Source organism: Eutrigla gurnardus (genome assembly GCF_963514095.1).
Source record: "Eutrigla gurnardus genome assembly, chromosome: 21".
Classification (NCBI taxonomy): domain Eukaryota; kingdom Metazoa; phylum Chordata; class Actinopteri; order Perciformes; family Triglidae; genus Eutrigla; species Eutrigla gurnardus.
The window spans coordinates 5,456,608-5,478,696 of NC_139932.1; the positions used below are offsets into that span (position 1 = coordinate 5,456,608).

At 44.2% G+C, this 22,089-nt stretch overlaps 1 protein-coding gene across 3 annotated transcripts in view; it reads right to left on the minus strand.

Annotated features, from left to right (window-relative positions):
- The window catches only part of celf2 (cugbp, Elav-like family member 2), a 203,720-nt gene that overhangs the window by 148,377 nt on the left and 33,254 nt on the right, over positions 1 to 22,089 (minus strand). For all 3 annotated transcript variants that reach the window (XM_084039204.1, XM_084039205.1, XM_084039203.1), the window contains exon 2: positions 13,363 to 13,398. In XM_084039204.1, coding sequence (XP_083895330.1) covers positions 13,363 to 13,398 — 36 coding nt within the window. The remainder of the gene's footprint in view (positions 1 to 13,362; positions 13,399 to 22,089) is intronic.

A 22,089-nucleotide genomic window follows, 5' to 3' on the forward strand; every position in this document is an offset into this window, starting at 1 on the left:
GGATACGTCAATGGCTTAGACGCTCACATAAGCTTTCCACAAATATCGAGCAAATGGTCGGACCTTGTATACCACAAAAGACTAAATTGATTTTTTTTTTGCCGGAAATTCTCGAGAGAAACTTAGAAACCCAGAGTTCCCGATATGAATCATGGGTCCTTGAAGAGTTTTGGGCTTCCTTCACCTAAAATAGTTTGGGTTCAAATCTGGTGAAATCAGATGATTTACAATTTGTTCATTTTCTCAGCAGGTTTTTCAGATAAATCTATTTTTTATTAATGCTCATGCATCTTGATGAACACCAATGGGTGCACAGCCTTGACACTAGGCTTCTAACAAGCCTTCTCCTCCTCAGGAGGTCCCACTCGATCCGGACTGGAGACTCCCGCTGGTACGGCGGCGGGTCGTGTCCGGACCGCTCCCATCTCTGGAGGAACGGCCCGGTCCGGCAGATCTTGCCCAGGGAAGAGGCAGCGCTGACAGGCGTGTCTCGGTGAGTAGCCCTCCCGGAGGAGACGCTGCCAGATCCCCGCTCCATATATACCTGGCACATCTCAGCCTCGCCTTCCCATAGGAGGCCGGGGCTGAAGACACAGGCAGGGAGCTGCTGATTAAAAATTCATCTCTCTGTTTATTATGATTTATGCATGTTTCACTGAGCCAGGAACGAAAAAAGAGAGGAGAGGAGAACAGCTTCATTAGTGCACATTGTGTGTGTGGCTACTATGGCTATGCCGGTGTGTGTGTGTGTGTATGTGTGTGGCTAGCTGGCAGGTGGGGGATAGTTAAAATTATGGATTGTACGTGAGCTTCATTAGAATGTTTGGCATGCAGGGCAAAATCGTCTGTCTTCACAAAACACCTGCATTTTATGCCTGAAAAACAACAACAATTGAAATCCTAAATTATCCGGTGTGCACGGGGCCATCACCATTAAAATGCTGCAGACACTTTTGCTAACTTCTGACTTGATTACCCATTTCCGCCTCCGTTGTTTACCATTCAGAATCCGATCGGCCTCTCGTTGCACTTCGTCTCGGCCAAAAAGTGCCGCCGGCAGCCGGAGCGACGCTGACAAATATTGACACGCAGCGTCAACAGAAAAGCGTTGAATGAGGGTTCTGATGTAACGATGTCATGCATTCCAATGGAGACGGATGCCGCGGGGCCGATCGTATGTTTCTCCCTGTTTATTACGGACTTAAAGAGCGCAATAATACCGAGCTGTGCTTTCAAATTAACGTGTGCTATTAAGATCTACAAATGTTCCAGTCTTTTGTGGGCTGACGATGATGATGATTTGGTATTATCATTGACAATAGCTCATGTTTCTGCAGATATTAAAGACTTTCTTTTCAGATGCTGTGCTCCGGCGTCGGATCCATCAGGACTCCACCGCGGTTCGAACTCGTGATTGCCGTGTGAGGCATTCCACCAATCTGATGCAGCAGAAAAGCCTTGCCGTGGCTCCGTGAATGGGCTCCTACGATGAGTGACTGACACGCCGCGTGCACTTCGACCCTTTACACTTCTTGCCTGGGTAATCTTTTGAATTCACATGTCAGACGGGGTCGTAAACAAGTTCACGCTCAGCCTCCTGACATCGTTACTTCTGATCGCTGACATGGACAGTTGCTCCGCCACGCCAGCGCTTCAGTGTCCTCCTTCTATATGTCTTGGAATGATGAGAATATGTATTTACAGTCATTAAATGTGTCGTCAACTTGTGTTGTTTTTATTCAAGTTACACATTTATCAAATTCTGCTTTAAGGTTTTCCATAAAAAAACAAAAGTTGGTATCCTGAATATCTAGGAGGACGAGGGAAGCACCAATCCTACTTGTTCAGTCCACTACTGATACTGCAACGCAGTCTCATGGGATTTGTGAAACTATTTTTTAAAAATAATTTAGATTAGATTGGAGTTGAGCTGAGCAACATGAAAAAAATGAATTTCCATGTACATGAATCCCCAGATTTAATGTCTACGCCATGAACTGCTGAAAGGCATTCTTGGATACTGATACCTGGGTTTTGGGTATCAGCCAATTCTTTTATGTGTAAAGCATCCGGCTTGACTTGAATATTGCTTCCTAGCTTTGTAAAACAAAATGTAACATAAATATAAATTCACTTAAAGTGTTGGTCTACATTCTGAAAATCAGTTGAGCCTCCGAGACAGATTTGAAAAAAGCATCCCGCCCCCCCCCCAACCAAACCCCTCCCCTCAGTGTTCCACGATTCGACGAAGCGGGATGACGAGGAGCAGTGGAGACGAGGGGATTGGATGGAGGGTACGAGCCAATGGGAGCCTTCCGGAGCAATGGCTCCCATTGGTCAATTTCTATGCAGGACTGAAAGACTGAATGTTTTTTTCATTCCAAATCGTAGACCATAGCTTTAATTGGTATTCATTATTAAAATAATACATCCTATACCAGCAACTTGGTAAAAAATCTATGAAATGAACAGGAATTACAATGTAAACTTTTTAATGTAGCAGCAAATTCATCAAAACATAAAGAGGAATTTGATTTCTGGTTAATAATGAATATAAACTGAACTATTGTCAACAATCCAGCTGTTGACGCCTGATATCAGCATCAATGCATCACGTTCAATGCAAGAACGTCAAATCCAGTTGAATGTGTAAAAACTGCGAAGTATCTGTAAAAAATAATCTTCCAAATCAAGCTGAAGTCATTTCAATGTGATCCCATGTGATTGCCTTTAAAGGTGCTCCTTCCACACACTTCCTTAAAGGAGGTGCTTGTAACAGGGACTCTGTGATGGCCGTCTGCCTGTGCTCTGTTGACGGTCGGAGGACCAATGGCAGTGGCTGGCACAGATACAAGCTGGCGGCTGCAAGGCGGGGCAACTGCTAGCATCCTGAGCAGCTCCCTACATGCAACATGCCAAATTTAGCCTCATCGAAATGCTACATTTTAAAGGCACGCCTCCCCAAGACGAGCATCTTGTTTTTGTCATTCATGGGGGGAACACACGACATCGCAGTGACTTGAGGCCACGACTCAAACCGAGCAGCCTCGGTCTCTTTTAAATTGTGTTTACGATTTAATGACCTATTTGTGTTTGTTGTTTCCGGCGAGTGCCTGCTTCGCTCGCTCTCTCGCTCTCTCTCTCTCTGTATCTCCCGCTCCCTAACATGCTCTGACAGCAAAAGGTCAGTGCCCATTGGCTACATGGGGGGCACTGAGTGATGTAAGTGGGAGGTGGAGGTGGTGGTGATGGTGGGGGGGGTTGTCATGGTAACATGCAGGGCTTGGTAGAGGACGCAGGTCGTTTTTTTTGTGCCAAACGGTGAAGTCCGGGACTCAAAGTGGGATCAAAGGACTGGAGGGCCTCCACTCGCCGGCGGAAGCGCGGCGGACTGGGGGCCCCCGCTTTAATTGACTGGCGGTTTACTGGGCCGGCAAATGGGAGGGGCGGGACTCGGGCCCGTCGTGCCGGTGAAGCAGCTCTGCATGTAAGAAACAGACAGACGGGCCGAGAGACAGTCAGTTGTGAGCAGCTCTGTTATGTCTGTGAGCCTACATTCCGCTGAGCTTGGCTTCATATTAATAAAAGAGGGATTACCAAAGTCTGCAGGCTCCTCTTTGGCCCCTCTCCACCCGTCTGTCTCCCTCCCACCATCCTTTGCTCCCTTTTCTTTCCTCTCCTCAGCATGCCGCTCACGTTCGTCCCATTCAAAAAAAATAAAACACCCTCATCTGCCTTTCCTCCTGTCTGTCTCTGTTCTGTTTCTCTCCACTCTCCCTCTAAGTACACGAGATGGAAAAAATGCACCAAAACAGATAAATTATTTAGAGGGTTTTTTTTTTTCCCCCAAAGAGAGACAAAAAAAAAAATGGTTGACTCCGCAGTTTGAAAGAAAAGGGAGGGAAAAGAGGGTGCGAAATAAAAATTGCATTAGATACAAGATTCCGCAATCAGCCTGGCGATATGAAGAATTAATCTTATCTTTCGGCAGCACACGCCGCCAAGTAGGAGAGCGCCGCCAGAAGACTTCAAGACGACAACGGGACGAATTCGCCTTTCCATTACGCTGCCATTCAGCCATTGTGGCGGCCGACACCTGGCGATAAGCGGACGTATTGTTGCCATTGACAATGTCATTATGGGACAGTAAACAAGCGGTGCAGCGGCGGGTCGGGATAAACCAGGCTGGGGCCAGAAGGTCACCAAGACAATCTGAAATGAAAGGATGCGAGACCCCGAGGGAGAGATAAGATTCCTCTTCTTCTTCATCTCTCTCTCTCTCTCGTTCTCTCTCCAAAGCCAAGGACGGGCGCACGCTTAGAACAAAGCCCCGGCGCCGCCGCGTAATCAACTCCTCAGTACTCCGACAGAAGCAACACAATCTTCCCTGGAGGTCATCCACGGGAAGAGGCTTACTGTAGGAGGCAGAGCGACTGTGGGATCATGGGCTATTAAGATGGGAAAATAGGATGACATTCACCCGGCCGTCTCGCCCCACTCTCCCTCTGCAAAAACCTTGTGTATATGTACAAACATGAAGTCAGGTTGATGCAGCCGCAAATGCTTTTCCTCGAGTCTTCACTGGCTCTTAAGGCCTTTGGCTAAACCAGTATTTTCTTCTTTTTTTTTCGCTTGAGATCGTCGCACGTTTAAAAAAAAAAAAAAACTGACTGAAAAATTCCAGAAGATTGTTTGTCCACCCTTCTTTGCACCAACATCCAAAATGATATGTGATAGATTAATTTCTTCTCTGAGCTCAAAGCACTTTACGACAAATACATAAAAGAATACACAGATGTGGAATTAAAGAAAGACTGTGGCAGGTGATGGCAGAACAACTCGGAATTGAGGATGTAAGGAAAGATTGGATACCAATGATTTTCCTCAGGGCAACTAAACGATGGATTCTTGCTAATGTCATTAATTTATTAGCCCCTTTTGGGACTAGCATTATCCACTGCACCCACGCAATTCATTTGCTTTTGTCTTGTATTTGCAAAAGAGAATAATGAAACACATCTGACTAAGAGTTGTTGGATGATAAAAAACTGTTAGAAATAAAACTCCCTGCCCATTTCAACACTTTGCTTGAAACGAAGAGTTAACGGTGTTACAGATATGAAGTCACAGACATAATAATAAGATATTAGAGGAGCAGCTATGAATAACCTGCCCGTGGCTCTGGTTATTCAGTTTTTATTGCTCTTGGATTTTATGAGGTCTAAACTTATGTCTTTAGAGACTAACATGAGTCTCAAATAAGGAAAGTCCAAGTCAAGATGAGTTGAAAGAATTGAAAAGCTTTTAAGGCAACAAAACCAGTCTGTATTCCCACCTAGTTTTCAGTGCAGTGGGGGACCATGACCCCGTCTGTCTTTAGTCCTTCTGTGACACTTTAAGCACCTGCGGCTCACCTTCAGTCCTCCAAACCGGGTCTTAACGCCAACACAGGCTCTTTGTGATGGATGTTTTGTCAAAGTATCTACCACGTACTGATCTGATCCTAGAACTGTAGATTCACACAAAGATTCCTGTGGATAATCATGCCTGATTGAAATACTGATATTAGCAAAAAAAGACTATTCATTTCACACCGACAATTAAAAATGTCAAAAAGAACTTACACAAATTAAACATGACGGAAATGTACAGTCTATGGCTGAGAGTCAACAGTGAACACGTTTAGAATAAGGTGAGTCACTACGACTCGGCCGGTAAGACTGATGGTTAAAATAACCACCAACACCACGAGGGTTTCAGAGATCTTATCCAAGAGGGGCCGCTGTGGGTGCAGGTTTTTGTTTTAGCCCAGCACTACCACACCTGATCCAACTCACTCACTCACTCACTCACTCACTCACTCACCCCCCCCCCCAGGCTGGTAGAGCATGGAGGTGGCAGCAGTGGTCCTGTTCCATTTGCAGACATTAGCACAGGCAGATTAATTTGTCCCCTTCCATTAGGTGGGAAAGCAGCCGTCATGGCTGCTCAATTATTCCTTAACAAAAAGGGAAATACACAAACCAACAGGACTGTATGTGTGTGTTGCATCATAAGGATGTATGAGTGTGCAGGTATTGTTCACATATAGAAGCCAGAGGGGGGGGGGGGTCCGGGGTCAGGTGCATCTGTGTTCCACAGTCGCTGATGGCTCATTAATGGCAAAATGTGCATTTTCTGCATCTAATATTGAGCTTTCTCAGCACCGACACAGAGCGGAGGAGATGACGCGAGGGTAACAAAAAAGGGAAGAATGATGAAAAGAGCGAATGAGGGATGAAGAGAGAACGAGAGATAGATAGTTGCTGTTGTTGTGTTTAGACTTGCCGTCTTCCTGCCGCTCTCTCCTCCTTTGTGAAGATTTCGACTTCATTAGAATTATAATGAACATCAGCGAGGCTCGCTGAAATATTTTTGGCTCCTTGAGAATGAATGAATACACAAGCAAATCAATTCAAATCTGCCCATTATGCCTGTTTTCTGGGTCGTGTGAGACGTGCATAATGTGCCACACCACGGGCACACGCCCGCCGCATGTCGCAGGCGGCCGCGATAACGAGCTAAAATTAGAGGAGCGTTTGTCATCATTCCCGACGCCGTTGCATATTGTGAAAATCTATTTACTATCCATGACGACATCGACGGGGCTCATGGCGGAGGATTGAATGACTGAGAGACACATTGGAGCATTATGGTGCTGATGTTAACACTTCAGCGGAGTCGTGTGGAATGCTGTCGTGCGTGTTTGTGTGTGTGTGTGTGTGTTCTGCTGTCGTGCTCCGCCGGTGTGATGATGTTGCTGTGTAGTGAGACTCGCTAATTGGCTCACCTGTCTCTCAGCCATCTGGAGTCTCTCAAAAAAGAGGAAGAAGCCCCCCCCCCCCCCCCCCCCCCCCCCCTCCCCCGTCACACCAAGTTCCCCCAACAGCACACAAACACACACACGTGCATAAATACAGGGAAAGACAAATGTAAAAATGTGCAAACGAGCAAATGTAAATGATACAGTGAAGCTGGAGTAAATCTAAAGCTATTCCCCACGTCACGCTCTCGTTATCGGAGGGTGTTTCTTTGCTTGCAGAAGTGATTTAAGAGACAAAAACAAGCAGTGTGATTCTTTACTCCGAGTGGTATGGTAATCATACCAACACTTCAAAAATTAACGCAGTAATGATTAATTACGGCGAGAACGAGGTTTTTCTGCTGCGGTGGAAGTCGGCAGTAAGAGCGAGCGTGCAATCAGGACGGGATAATGGTGAATGTACAACAATAACAAACCACGGATTGTGAATAAATATTGTTGTATTGTTTTAGTTGCCCCCCGCTCCCCCCCCCTCCCCCAACTCGAGAGAGCATCAGCTGGAAGAAAAAACACTCCACTATCCCAGAAAACCCTGGGGCATGCCGCTCCGTGTGTGTATGTGTGTGTGTGTGAGTGTGAGTGTGTGCTCTCATACCAGCAGTGTTTCAGGAGGAAGATGTGACAATGTGTGTGTGTGTGTGTGTGTGTTGGTGGAATGATTTACAGGCTATGTCGACAGAACAAAGAGGTCAGGATGTGTAGCCGATAACCATGGTAACCTCTGGCCTTGCCGCCATCTTGGGAGCAAAAACTAAGCTTACGTAATATCATCAACACAAGTTATTGTGCCATAGGAAAAAAAAATCAGCGTATGAATAAATAATGATGAAAAAATAAGTGACTTAATGGATCATAACAAAATAAAGAGGACAAATGGCTTAAAGAGAAATAATGTAATACATTTCAAAAGATAAAAGCATTATTATGATCAAGGTTGTTATTATCATTTAATAATAAACAACTATAAAATATTAAACATGTGTATGTGAATAATGCACAATAAACTTGCATTATTCAAAATAAAACAATAATTAACAAAAATGAATAAAATAATAATAATAATCACTATATTCGTAATCATTATTACTATTGCTATTATAGAATGCTACACAGAAGCAATAAAGGCTCCGAGGCTTCTTTGTGTGTGTGTGTGTGTGTGTGTGTGTGTGTGTGTGTGTGTGTGTGTGTGTGTGTGTGTGTGTAATAGTTTTTATTCTCTCAGTACCCAATGTGTTCCAGGTCAATGGTCTGAATCTCACACAAAGAAGTAAGTCCCTCCTGAGCCACTGTATGCTCACCTGCCACCCAGTGTGTGTGTGTGTGTGTGTGTGTGTGTGTGTGTGTGTGTGTGTGTGTGTGCATGTGTGTGTGTGACTTGTCCACAAATTGAACCTGTGTCACTCAGAGACAAAGAAAACGTTCCTGAGAGAAAAGACAGATTGTGAAGAAGTGAAGGAAGAAAAGACGTCTAAACGCCCCTCCAGCTCTCTGTCGACCCCCACCCCACCCGTCCCTCCTCCCCCGGTCCCTCCCCGTCATTAGCAGCTCTTCATAATTCATGTGTTTAGATGAAAAATGGATGAACAGCGAGCATGACACCAGCACAGCCTCCCACAATTAAAAACCCAGTGAGAATGTTCAGTCCCGCTTTTCCCCGCTGCGACAGGCAACGTGTACGGGAAGGCGCTTCTGAATCCAGACGCCAGCTGGGAAAATGAAGAGGGCAGATGACGATTCACCCCCCCAAAAAAAAGAAAAAGAAAAGTGCTTCCTTACTTACCTCTAGTATTGTCTAGTCATGCAGATAGTTCGGATTCTAGCTGCTCGGCTTTTGAGCTATCCGTCTGTGAGATTCCTGCAACCACTCAGCTAAAAGAAAAAGCACCATGTCGGATTGTTTTGAAGCGACCAGCCAATCAAAACGAGAGGAAGCTGGTGCGTTTTTTTTTCCATCCACGATTTTCCTGAGCTTTCTGAAACCTTCTAAAGCAAGCGGCACGGAGGCTAAACCAAGAGGACAAACTTTATTACTCCTTTCAACGGTGACAAAGGCAACGCAGACCAGATCCACTCACTCTGTTCTGACCTTTCACAATAAAAGCCCTTGACATGATATTAGCTCAAATGTAGCATTTTCATATAGGCACCAATCAAGAAGACAAGAAACACAACAAGAAAAAGACAAATACTAATACTATGACTATAATAATTATAATAGTAAGACGAAGAAGAGAGTTTCATCCTCAAATAACTGGTGAAATCATCAGCGCGTTTGTATGAAATTCTGAGGCATGCTCCTGACCGGCAGAATGCATGACTCATCATGTTTCACTACTGTAAGTTCTGGCGCCAAACGGGCACATTCCTCCCTGCTGTCAAATGACGGTGCATTTCTTTTGCTGACTGAAGGCGCTTCGCGTCTTCGGAGGCTTTCTCACTGGGGGATAAATTAGAGCTCAGGAAGGAGCCTTTAACGCTGAGAACTGTCACTGGTGAGGAGAGAGAGTACTCCAGCCAGGGTATTCTGACTGCAGCGAGCCTGTTCAGCCTCTCATAAATATTCAGATGGGGGGGGGGGAGCGGCACACTGAACAGCCGCTGTGGTGAGGGAGCGCCGTTGTCATGTGGCAACCAGGGAGGCAATAACGGACGCAGCGTACCGGGACGCCACATTGTGAATCCCTGTAATTATAGTCTTTTCTGTGTGTGTGTGTGTGTGTGTGTGTGTGTGTGTGTGTGTGGGCATTTGTGCATCTCGTGCACACCTGCAACCCTCGTGCCAAAGAGGAAGTTGAGGCCTTTAGAGAGCTGTTGTATCTGTTCCATTCGTGAGCTGATGCTATTCATACGCTAATAAACGCTTGTTTACTCCCATTTCTTTTTCTCCCCGGTTTTTTTGTTGTTGTTTTTTTTTGTTTTGGCGTGAGGGTGGGGTTCGCGAGCGCGCCCGTCCTCCACGTCTCGGGAGGTCACGTCGCAGCCGATAGCAGGTTTCGTGGATCATAATGACCGATGCTCAAAGGCATCCGTGGAGCCACGCTCGCTAATTATCAACTGTGTGCCTTCAAAGAACATTATCAGCACAAAGACCTGCAATTATACACACACACACACACACCCTCTATCACCCCGTTTCCGCCATCAACTCTCCTCCTCTCAAACTGTCTCCTCTCCTCTTGATTGCTGTTGTCTTTTTAAACTCCATTTCATCCTCCTGTTTTTTCATCCTCGACTCCCGACGACTCCCAGGACTCTCTTTTCCTCCATCCCCGCTCTGTCTATCCAGCCTGGTTTCATTTCCTGTCCTCCATTTATCCATCCCCATCCTCCAAATTCCAGCCCTCTCCTCCAGCTCCCTTGTTTCCACTTTTCTCCCCTCCCTCCCTCCCTCCCTCTCCTCCTCCTCCTCCTAGCTCCTCTTCCTGGCCCAAAACAGACACTTAAATAACGAGCCGGGTGTCAGTCAAACCACCAGAGAGCTTCATTAGAGGAGGAGAGAGCACAGGATCAAATTATACGCCCAGTTCTCTTTGGTGTGTGTGTGTGTGTGTGTGTGTGTGTGTGTGTGTGTGTGTGTTTGCAGGGGATTGTGGGGGGGTTGGCGGCGGCGGCGGCGGCGGCGGTGGTGATAGTGATGAAGGCAGAGAGGAAGTAAACACACACACACACACACACTCTGGAATGACGCAGCTGTGTGGCGGATTAGCGTGTAGCACACATGGTTCGTGTGTGTTCGTGAGCTCGTGCGCGGCCTCGCCTGTTTTCTCCAATCAGAGGGGAAAACAAAAGCAAACTATTCTGCCTAATTATTCACAGCCACAGCCGTCGTCTCCCTCTTTTCTCCTCGCCTCTCCTCCGCCGGCGTCTCGCTCTGTGTCGGATCCGGCTTTTGATCTCCACCGTTTCACCTGCTGCCTGTGAACACGTCAGGTTCAGTGTGATTCTATATCGGGACGTGCAGGTGAAGGGGGGTGGAAAAAACAAATAAGACAGCGGGAAGCCTCCCCAGGTGATTACTATCATTAAAACAATTATTTTATGTTGGCTTATCATTTAACATGAAAATGAGCCGTTATCGTATTAAATATGTGTTCATCTTCATTGTTTCCAGAACAGACATTTCAACATTGGATGAAGCCGGGTTCAAAATCCTTTTTTTTTAATTTTGTTGACACATTAGAGTCAAAGGTTTTTACAGAGGGAATTTTGGATGTGGCTTTTTATCACTCCATAACTCAGAAATGTCATGTTTTTAGTGATAAAATGTTGTATACATGAGGCTATGAATGATATATGAGTGAACCCCTCTGTGAAAACCTTGAGAATATAAATAAAAATGAAACTGTAAAGTTTTGTGAATGTGAGTGCTACTGAAGTGGAGAGTCTGGATCGGAGTCTGAGAAAAACTCATTGAGAGAAAACGGCCTTTAAAGATATGAAATGTAACAAACATTTTGAAGAACAGGATGCGAACAGAACTAATAGAACCATAAAACACTAGACATCATTATTATATTTTATATTACAAGCCTTATGAAATGTTGTGTTTAAATATGCAAATGCAGCATTATATAATGATACATTGAGCAGAAATCCACAGACGCAATTAGACCAAGTAGTAAAATAAACAGCTAAATGTGTTTTCTTTCCACTATTCTGAAATAAGATGTTAAGGACGCTAAATAGCCCAAAATCACTACATTGACCAGTGAATGAAAAACTTTTTTTTTTGCCTGAGGTGCTTTTGTTTTGAAATTAAAAATGAATATCATTCAATCCTGTTAAGAGACAACGATCATCACGCATGACCAAAAGCATCAAGAGAGGGTTACATTGATGAATCCAAAGTAAAGGCTGGATCTGTAGAGCTAGTGAGTTACTTAAAAGACTACATCCGTGGTCAGGCCTCATTCAGCTCATTAAAATCTCATATTCTTTACATTACGGCTGAGTATTCCCCAAATATACCAAACGGTTTTAAATGGATTTCTTACCATTAGATTCAGTTGATTTCATTGCAGAATGGAAATCCTTCTTACAGATTTAAACAGGCTCGACATAGTGAATCTATCACCGTGATTAATCTGTCACCTTTCTTTTTGTTTGCCAATGTATTGCATTGAGACCCAAATCACAGTTTCCTCCAACATTTATTTGGTTTCTGTATTCTTTGTGTGCTACGTTTGACTTCCTGATAATATGGCGTGTGAAATGCAGCCGACTGTCCAATTTTTAACAATATTTTTTGGTACATTTATTGAAAGTCTCTTTTTTACAGCAATCAATAAACAAAATGATCTCACAAATAGTTTCTGTATCTGTCTGACTGTAATGAGCTGATCATCCATCCGTCCAATCAATTAATTTGAATGAAACTACAACAGCCATGGTCTTTGTGTCGATCACTTTGACAATTTAGTGGGCTGTCAGTTTTACAGACTTGGCGACAGACTTTCTTGTTAGATTTAGCAGCTTTTGAAGCTAGCGCTGTTAGCTACTTTTATTAGAAGAGAGTTGGATTTGGTTTTCAGTTGGATCATTTTTAAAATGACAAGCAAATACATATCTATTCTAAAACAAATACCCAAAACAGAATAAATCCCAACAACTTCTGAGAAGAAATGCATGCACATAAATAATCTATTAATATTTATTCTATAATCGATTAAAAAATATAAGTGTCGGTTCATCCCATAACCAAAAACCAAAACAAACAAATGATCATGGTTAATGACCACAGTTACAACCACGGCTGCTGATACGTTATGGATCCTATTAATGTTTATGAGATGGTCTATTATTTGGATCTTGCGGTTCATACTAACTGAACTATTTAACGAGTGTTAACAATGAGAATGATCTGTGATTAGAATCCAGATCATTAAGCATTATAGGTGACTATCATTTTTTACGAGTGTTCATATGACGTTAATGGATTGAGCAGGTGAAAACGTCCTACCCTTCCCCCCTCCCCCATGCCATCTCTCTCAATGTTGGAAGAAGTGGGGGTGCTTTGATGGTTTTCAGGGCAGGATATTCATCCTTTTCCTGTTAACTCTGCCTCAGATGAGAAATAGGTATTGCTATTTTAAGATGGGCCCTTATTTAAACCTTCTTCTCCCCTCTCATTGCTTGATCTGTCGCTCTGTCGCCAAAGGGTTTAGTTTAATGACCCTCCTCGGCCGTGGATCTGAGCCGCGTCACATCTCACCATTTCCAATTTCCCTTTCTCCCTCCCTTCATTTCTCTCTCCCTCTCTACCCACCACCTAGTCTCATCTTCCTCCTGGCCTTGTACTTTGCCCCTGCCCCCCGCCCCCAGACAACATGGCCAACACCACTCCAGTGTTGAAGTGAACATGCCTGTTGATGTAGTCGGTGTCTGGCCAGAAGCCTGGAGGAACGCTGCACGCCTCACTGAGGACGAGGCCAAAGGGAGGAGAAAGAATGAGGGAAAGCAAGGGGGAAAGAAAGAAAAGAATAAATGATGTAGAACAGTACCTTTGTATTGGCCCAGAGAGGTCGCTGGCGTCCTGCCTGCAAGACAAGAAGAAAACGATTAACTAAAACAGGAAAAATAAAAACAAGGATTAAAAGGAAGGCACGTATCTGATGGCCCACACTTGTGTATCACACGCTGGAGAGGAGGAAGTGCTCGCCTCCATGTGGATATCGTACCATTTTTGTCTCTGTAGATATCTGAGGTGCTATTATAGAGCTCTGAATGCCCCACGTTCATGATTGGACAACGTTGAATGACACATCAATGACCACAGGAGAATTTCAATCTGAATTATTTGTGTTGCCGGGTGCGAATTTGCATCTTTTCAAGTCTTTGACTCCGAATGTAATTGCACCGAAAAGTTCCCTTTGGTGTGAACGTACCAGTATTCTGTCACTTTATGCCGATGACGCTCTGCTGTCAGTGTAGTCATCGGTAAGACTATGACCTCAACAAAAAAAATCACAGTCTCCCAAACGGTAGCAACTGAGTGTTTGGTTTGTATACATTATTTGTTTTTTTTCACATTATCCAAATACAGCCTAAACACAATACAACAAAGCCACATTTAAAAAAACATAATTGTGTTCACCTGCACTGTACAGTGTGCACACATTTTACAACTGTCTTTTGTATGTTTTGTTTAAATTTCATAGTAATTTAAAACCAAACCATGAGGTGTTTTACTAAACCTAACTTCCTGGTTTTGTATCGTTTGTTAACCACCATTGTATTGTACGTTAACCACATGTTTCAAACTGGGACTAGAAAAAAGTAATTACCAGTGCAGGTCAGTTGTATGGGAGCGTCATTTTGTTGGCTTAAAGTCAGGGTTGATAGACAACAGTCTTCAGAAACTATTTCTTTTCACATGGGTTTTTGGTAATCATCTGTAGAGGATGCCCCGTTGATCGCTTCCACAGCAGAAGAGCTGTTCAGTTTTACATTTAGCTGAGCTACTTTTCAACAGTGGAAGTGGATGAAGGTTTCTGGAAATATGATGAAAATCACAAGATACTGGCAAAACACACACACACGCACACACACAAACACAGAACCATCTAAATAGTAAATTGGTCGAGTTTGTCCTTTGGAACAGAGAAACTTCTTCGTTCCACTGGGTTTCTCTATAATTCCCGACTGGTTTTTCTCTCTCTCCCTTCCTACCTTTTTGTTTTATCCCTCTCTCCAATCCTCTGTTCTTCTTCTACTGCATGTAAATAAATTGGTCCCCAGGCCTTACTACTAGACACCATGTCTCTGCGTGTGTGTGTGTGTGGCAGCATTACATTCAATGGAACCCAAACACACAATCCTCCAGAGTTTAGAGCTGCTGAATTAACCCAGGTTTTATGTCCCAGAGATAAATACAAAATGAACAATGCTGCCATTAATAACATGTGAGTGTGTCTGTATGTGTGTGTGTGTGTGTGTGTGTGTGTGTGTGTGTGTGTGTGAGTTATGATGCAATTCTGAGAAAAAACTCCTTGCTCCTCCTCAGCTCAGTGGCCAATCACCGCTATCGCCACTCTTTGCATTTCAAAGACACACTCTTGTCTGTTTCATCTCCGACCACAGAACACTCGTCCTGTTATCCTGCCACACACACACACACACACACACACACACACACACACACACACAGACAAGCACACACGCACACAAACGCCTGCTTCAGTCCATTCTTCCCATGCCATGAATTATGAAACAGGGTAAATGGAACATCAAACACACACTCACATTTCTGAATCTACATACATATATGCAAGTGAAATGTTCACACGAATCGTATTACTTATTAACTCGCTGCAGCTTAAATGTAACAGTCATAAAGACCTAATAAAACACAATATGAGTAACTTTATGAGCATGCTGACACTAAAGACACAGTTAAACAACCGCTTATTGACTTTGGATCCAGTCGAGGACAATGAAACTGGAGGATCCAACATGCAAGACGGGTTTTAAATTTGTCCACTTGGGTATTTAAAAAGTGGAATACTTGCTAGTTATGTCTCTACATTTGTTTCTGACCATTAACACTGTCTAACTGCACTGTTTCAGAGGAAGACACAATAAGCTTACCATACAGAATTGCATATGGACCCCAACTTGACTTCAATATTCAAGATTTGTTTTTAAAAATCAATCTCCCCATGTGTCACTATAAGCACCAATCAGTGTGGTTTGTTTTTGCACCGCTGTTCCCAGAGGTGACTTGTCAAACAGCGTGGCCTCTGTGACTGTGGGAATTTTCTATTTTTCTAGCTATTGCTGCTAACGCTAACTGTCCCATTCTTCCTCCGTTTCTTTCCTATAAAGTACGACTGGTGACGGATTAAATGCTTCTTTAACGGTTGAGACCATTCCCCTCCGTCACAGGCCAACAAAGAAAAAATATTGGATTACGTCAAAGAAAAAAGGAGACCAAATACCCTTTAAAATCCAATTGGATTACCTCAAAAATGCACTGGCACCAGGTTTTAAAACAAGGCTGTTTGTCTCGGTTCATAACACGTTGACATTTTAGAAAAACATGCTTTTTACAGGACGTCTGTTTGTGTGGAGATGTCTGGAAAAGCCCTTTCCAAATTCTAAATGACTGCACTGACTTTATTACTGCAAAAGAGAGCACTTTAAGCCCGGACAGTATCTTAGCCTTTCTACATCTCCCTCCGACCGCAATCTTATTAGCCGCTTCACTTACAGAGCTACTTAAAACAATAAAGATGTCTGCACAGAGCCACTGAAGATTATAGGTCGGATTTCAACAGCATCAATTGCCCCTTGTTGCTCTGCATGAGTCCAGCCGTCAACATGTGGGTCAGAATTGATCACTGGGATGGAAGCAGATGGCGAAACGGCGTCCAGGTGGAAAGCAGCCAGACTTATGCTTCACGACGGACAGCTTTCTGGCGCCGCGTGTGAACCCGATCACGAACTCATGCAGGCCTTTGCGCCGCCGCGGGGGCCTAGCGGAGACGTAAAACGGAGCTGAAACGTGTGGGACTCCTCGGGCGACTGTGCCAGAGCCTCCGCAAAGGCGGAACAGGTGGCGGGACCCGGTGGGTACCACCGACATATTTGGACACACGTTTCCACGCACACTCTGCATTAGTGCGACATGGAGGGAGACACTACGAGCCAGCTGTCAGGACACTTCTAAACACCGGCGGTGACACGAGCCTTCCCACGCTGGAGCTTTTCAAATGATTTCTCCCTCTGTCTCTTTTTTTTGTTTTAACACACAATATTGGAATATTGGAAGTGACAGACGCTTCTATTATGGTGTAAAACACCAGACACCGTGTTAAACCCCTATGCGATCGGTGTTAACCCATTATTATCGACACAAGAAACCAGGTTACTGGGAGAAACCAGGTTACAGAAGGAAATCAGAGCGTGTTCACATGCACAACGGTAACCTGGTTACTGCAAAACCTGTGTTTACAAGCATCCTGTCAGCCGTGTCACAGAATCTCCCTGCTGAGCTGCAGGAAACCAACTTTGACCGACGCTGATATGCTATTCTTCTTCTTTTTGGCATTAGTAGCCGCTAGCATGGAGCCAAACTCCTTTCAGAAAACAACATTTTCAAATTGCTCGTCGTCTCGCAGACACACCTGACTGTCAGACTTTTTACAAATTGGCATCACAATGTTATTTCTGCATCCTTCTGATCTGTTTATTAAAATGAAATCACGGCAGAATCTGTTTATTTTGGGTTCATGCTGCGGTTGTTAAGAGAGTTTGGTGAAATTCACTGAGTGCTTCTGGTACCCAGACACAAAGGCTTTTAGTTTACTTTTTACCAGTTTTAGCCATGGTGGATGCAACCTTGCTATTATCTCCTGAACACGATAATAAACACAAATCATCCCATGCGGGGCCAACGTTACCTTAGTCTTGCTTAAGTCAAATTTGGGGTTTAAAAGGACATTGGGGTTCGGCTTTCAGCCAAAACATCCCCAAATGGCTTGGTTTGTCTATATACCAGAGCAAACTACTCATTTTGTAATCACACTGAGACAAACTTAATATTTGATTAATCTAAAAGCCCAGACAGCGTCTCCTCCTCTCTGCATCCCATTTGTGTGTCATACTAACACTTTCGGTTTCAAACATTTCTCTCCTTCTCACCTGCCATCCCACTTCTCACATATGAAACAACTGGCTCCGTACACTGCACCCACAATCCCCGACCAATCAACACATCCAAACACACACACACCCTGCAAAACTGCTAAATACATTCACACACTTGACTTTCACACCCTCCCACTTTTTTCTTCATCTTAACATTATCTCCATCGCAGGTGTGTGTGTGTGTGTGTGTGTGTGTGTGTTTGACAGCCAAACTGTGCCAGGTCTTAAGATGTCAGATGTGCGCTGCTGGCCCGCCTCCAGATGGATCTAAACTCTCCCATTGGAGGACGAGGCTCGTAAATGGCCGTGCCAAAGCGCTGAAGGGGGATGAGGATTGGATGAAATGGAGACCTGAGAGACACCAGCGAGCTGCCATTTCATTAATCATCCTCCGACTGATGCTGCATTCATGGGGTATGCTGGTGTGTGGTGAAAGACACAACTCTGAGTGACTCAACGGTTCAAATAAGCTGCAGCTCGTGTGTGTTTGTGTACATGATCTGTGATCTTCAACCCAAAACCTACCTGGAGGTCATAAAACCTTTAAAATCCTGCCACGGGAGAGGGTTATGTGATCAGTTTCTATTATTAGAATCTAATTTATCTTATTTAGTTCTTTCATTTACATTTTTTAGTCTGTGTTTTTTTACTTTGTCAATCTTATTAAAATTAATCAGATATCCCTTTTATTTTCAAGATTTTTGCTTTCTGCTTTACTTAATTTTGCCATAGTTCTAATAGATATATTTGATATTTTCATATTTTTGATTGTAAAAGAATATGGTTTGTGATTATTGTGTGTGACTGGAAATGAGCATTGACGCAATGATGGGCTGAATAATGAGAAAAAAAACATGTCACTATTACAAGCAACCGTATGAATTCAGCCTCCATTCGCCGCCAACGTGGAAACAACAAATGTTCCACGGCCACGCTCCCATCGGTTAACAAACGCTAACGCGGCATTGGCATTTCATCACAACGCATAAACACCAGGGTTATTGATGTCAGTGTGAAAACGATACGAAATCAATGCAACAATAACAACACATCATTTCATGGGCAATTCAATCGGCAATTCAAATGGAACTGCTCTACAGTTTGATGCAGGGATTGCTGGGAAATAGCCATTACACTGTAATACGCAGCAGTAAAAGTGTGCACGTGTACAGCTATAAAAAGGGTCTCAAACAAGTGCTTCATTTATTGCACGTGTGTGTGTGTGTTAGCGGGGATGCATGCGTTCATGCATGCTTGGGTGACATATTGAGGACGTTTAAATGCAGTGAGAGCAACGACCTGAGCGGCGCAGGGTGAACAAAAGCGAGAAGTGGTTGCAGTGTGTTCGGCCTCATTTACCTTGTGATATTCAAAGGGTATGCAGGCCGCTCGCGTGTGTGTGTACATTTGTGAGAGAGAGTGTGTGTGTGTGTGTGTGTTGCTGTGTGACCCGTGCAAATTGCACACCAAGTTAAACTCAGTGAAGGAGTGATTCCTGAAGCATCCATCATGCCTTCTGAGAGAGGAGAGAAGACCCTCCCCTCTTTTTGTCACTCCCTCCCCCTCCTCTTTAATAATGAACCTCCACTGTCTTCCCCCCTCGCTCGCTCCCCCCCCCCACATTTAATAACAGCGCAACAGATCAGCTCCATTAGCCCAAACCTCCTCACACATGCAAATGAGGCCGGCGTTATGGAGGCACGCGTCACGCATTACTGATGCCGCCCTCCCCCGACCGGTCAACGCTCTCAACACAATAAACTGTGTGTGTGTGTGTGTGTGTGTGTGTGAGAGAGAGAGAGAGAGAGAGAGAGAGAGACAGGGAGGGATAGGGAGGATGGAGTGTTACAACAGTGGCTAAATTGAGATGCATTAAAGTTTTGATTGGGCCGACGGATAGGATCCAAGTGCGTGTGGAGCCGAGAGCAAGGGCATTACCGGCCGGCCGGATGATAACACCGTGCAAAGCCAACAGAGAAGGAGGATGAAGGTTGTTGGCGGGACGCTAAAGGGTGAGTTAAACGCAGGAACAGGTTGGGTCAATGGATGGAAAATGGAAATGAAGGGGAGGGTGGCTGGAGACGAGGGACTCAACATGATGTCTATGTCATGACATTCAAATTGCATTGCGATGACGTTTATTTTCATTGAGCATCCAACTGACAGGTCAGGTTGAGTGGATGCATCGGTGAAGGGAGGCTTGGAGGTGGATGGATGGTTAAGGAACTCAAGATCAGGCGAAAACCAATGGATGCCGACACCATATGAATGGAAGAACAGATGAGACTGACACGGACCCTCAATCCCACCTAGCTACCTCCTTCCCCTCGTCGGATGCGCAACATAATCAAGCCGAGATGATGGATCAACATACTTGGAAATGATTAAGTCTCTTTTCTTTGTGGCATTGTTCTTTCTGAAGCTTTCATTAGCAGGTTCAATACCAGATCCTCTCTTTTTGTCCACTTGAGAAATGGAAATCAGCTGTGTCCCTCTTGTTTGCCGCTCTTTCAAATTCTGCGGATTTGAAGAAAGAAGAAACTTCACTTCCCTAAACAATCGTTCCTGGCAGCCGGTTGTCGGTAACCTAGCACTGAATCCCCCGGTGACAACTTTCCTCATAAAAAGGCCACCATATCGGATCTGTGGCTGTCCGTGTGAATGTGGGCCGATAAAAGGACACTGGGGGATAAATCAATATCATGAATGCCAGTTCATCAGATCGGGAGGTGGCTCAGACGGCGGAATCTCAACCACTAATCTCTTTAATAGCCTGATATTACATTTTAATCCCGGTCTGATTCCCTCACTCTTTCGTTAAGGCTGTCTGGTGTGTGCCTGTCAAGTAGTTCGGGGAGGAGGTAAATAAAAAGGACAGTAAATAGAGGGAGAGGTATCAAAATAGAGTGGTAATCATGGTCGGATTAAAGAGAGGCAGAGAGCAAAAGCCAGAAAGAAAAAAGGTGGAAGTGAAGTAGTGGAGGGGAGAGAAATGGTTGGTTTATGGATCGCCGTGGCACGCTGCCATTTCAGGACTGAATTTACAGAGCGGGGTGATGGACTGTGAGAGACGGAGAGGCAACGGAGTGATGTTGATGAGAACCGAGGACAAATTGATATGATCATAACATGTCACATTAAAGACAGGCCTGCCATCCATCAACATGATAAAAGGCCTCCTTCATTCTAACACTAACACCACTGCCATTGATCTCAATGCTTCACTTAGCCAACCGCTAACCATTTATGATAACTATCATTATCCAGTGATGGGGATGGCGGCAATCTATCAGTCCTGGCATGTTGTTGAGGAATCCACAACAACAACAACAACAACAAAAGATAAACCACACTAATTAATTTCTATGAGAAGCCCTTGGAGGGGAATTAGGTAGAAAAGAGAATTATCTCTCTTCTCATTATGTCATAAAATAATGTGACGGTGATGAAATGGAAGGAGTGGGAGGAGAGGGCGAGTTAAAAAAACGCATGGTTGTTAAGTGTGATTTGAATTGAAAAGTCATCTTGAGGAGGGAAACACACTTCACCAGGAAGTAAAATCATCCTCATGACAAGTTAGTTTAATTCTTGGTTTTGTTGTTGGTGCCAGACGGATGGAGTGCCGATGCTTTCAGAGACACAGAGATAGAGAGAGAGAGCAGAGGAAAAGCAGCATTGACGAGTACACTAAACATGCTTTTAAATCACCCTTGAGCAAATCAGTAAATCAATATCAATTAGACTGTGTAAGAGCCCAAATGGACAATTGGCTTTGTTAGAACTAATGGAGTCTGAAGAATCCCATCCGTCCTGCCACCCCCCACGTCTCATAACCACGACAACGCAGAAAATGCTCACTGATAGATATGCAAACTCAAGGGCCACTTGCTGGGTTTGATTTAAAACAATATTTTCTCTCCAAATATTCTCCAAACACTTATCGACCATTGACCTTTAACATGATGAATGGTATACATTTCATTTGAGTTTTCAACCCCACAAGGTACCGATGTGTGTTTCGCTTGTAGAACACATTAATGATGGTACATTTCTAGGTTTACAAGGCAACTTCCTGGAATGTCTGCTGGTTGCATGGCAACCTCACGGCGGTAAAAGGATCCCAGGAACCCGTGCCATGTGTAACACTCAGTTTGACTTCAACTGCATGTAAAATATATGACTTAGTGAGCTTTAGAGGTGCTGGAAGGCAGATTTTGTCACTTAGCTAGCTGTTGGCCCTTGTTTCCAGTCTTAGTGCTAAGCTAAGTTAGGTTAAGCTAACATGCAGCTGGCTGTTGCTATATTCACATCTGCCTCTGATTGGCTACTACTGGTTAGCTTTGTTGGTTAGGTTTAGGCAAGAGGAGTGAGATTTACAAACATTAAGCCAATCAGAGGAAGATTAGGGCGGGTCATGAGTTTCCTAGGAAAAACAAATTTGCCTACCATATAGACTGGACTGGTAGCCATCTTAATACAACATGAAAACAAATCTCCCAAAATGTCGTAAACCCAAATATTTGTTTCTCCAATGTGATCATTCTCTGCTTTTGTCTTTTCTGGAATTGAAAAGAAGTTAT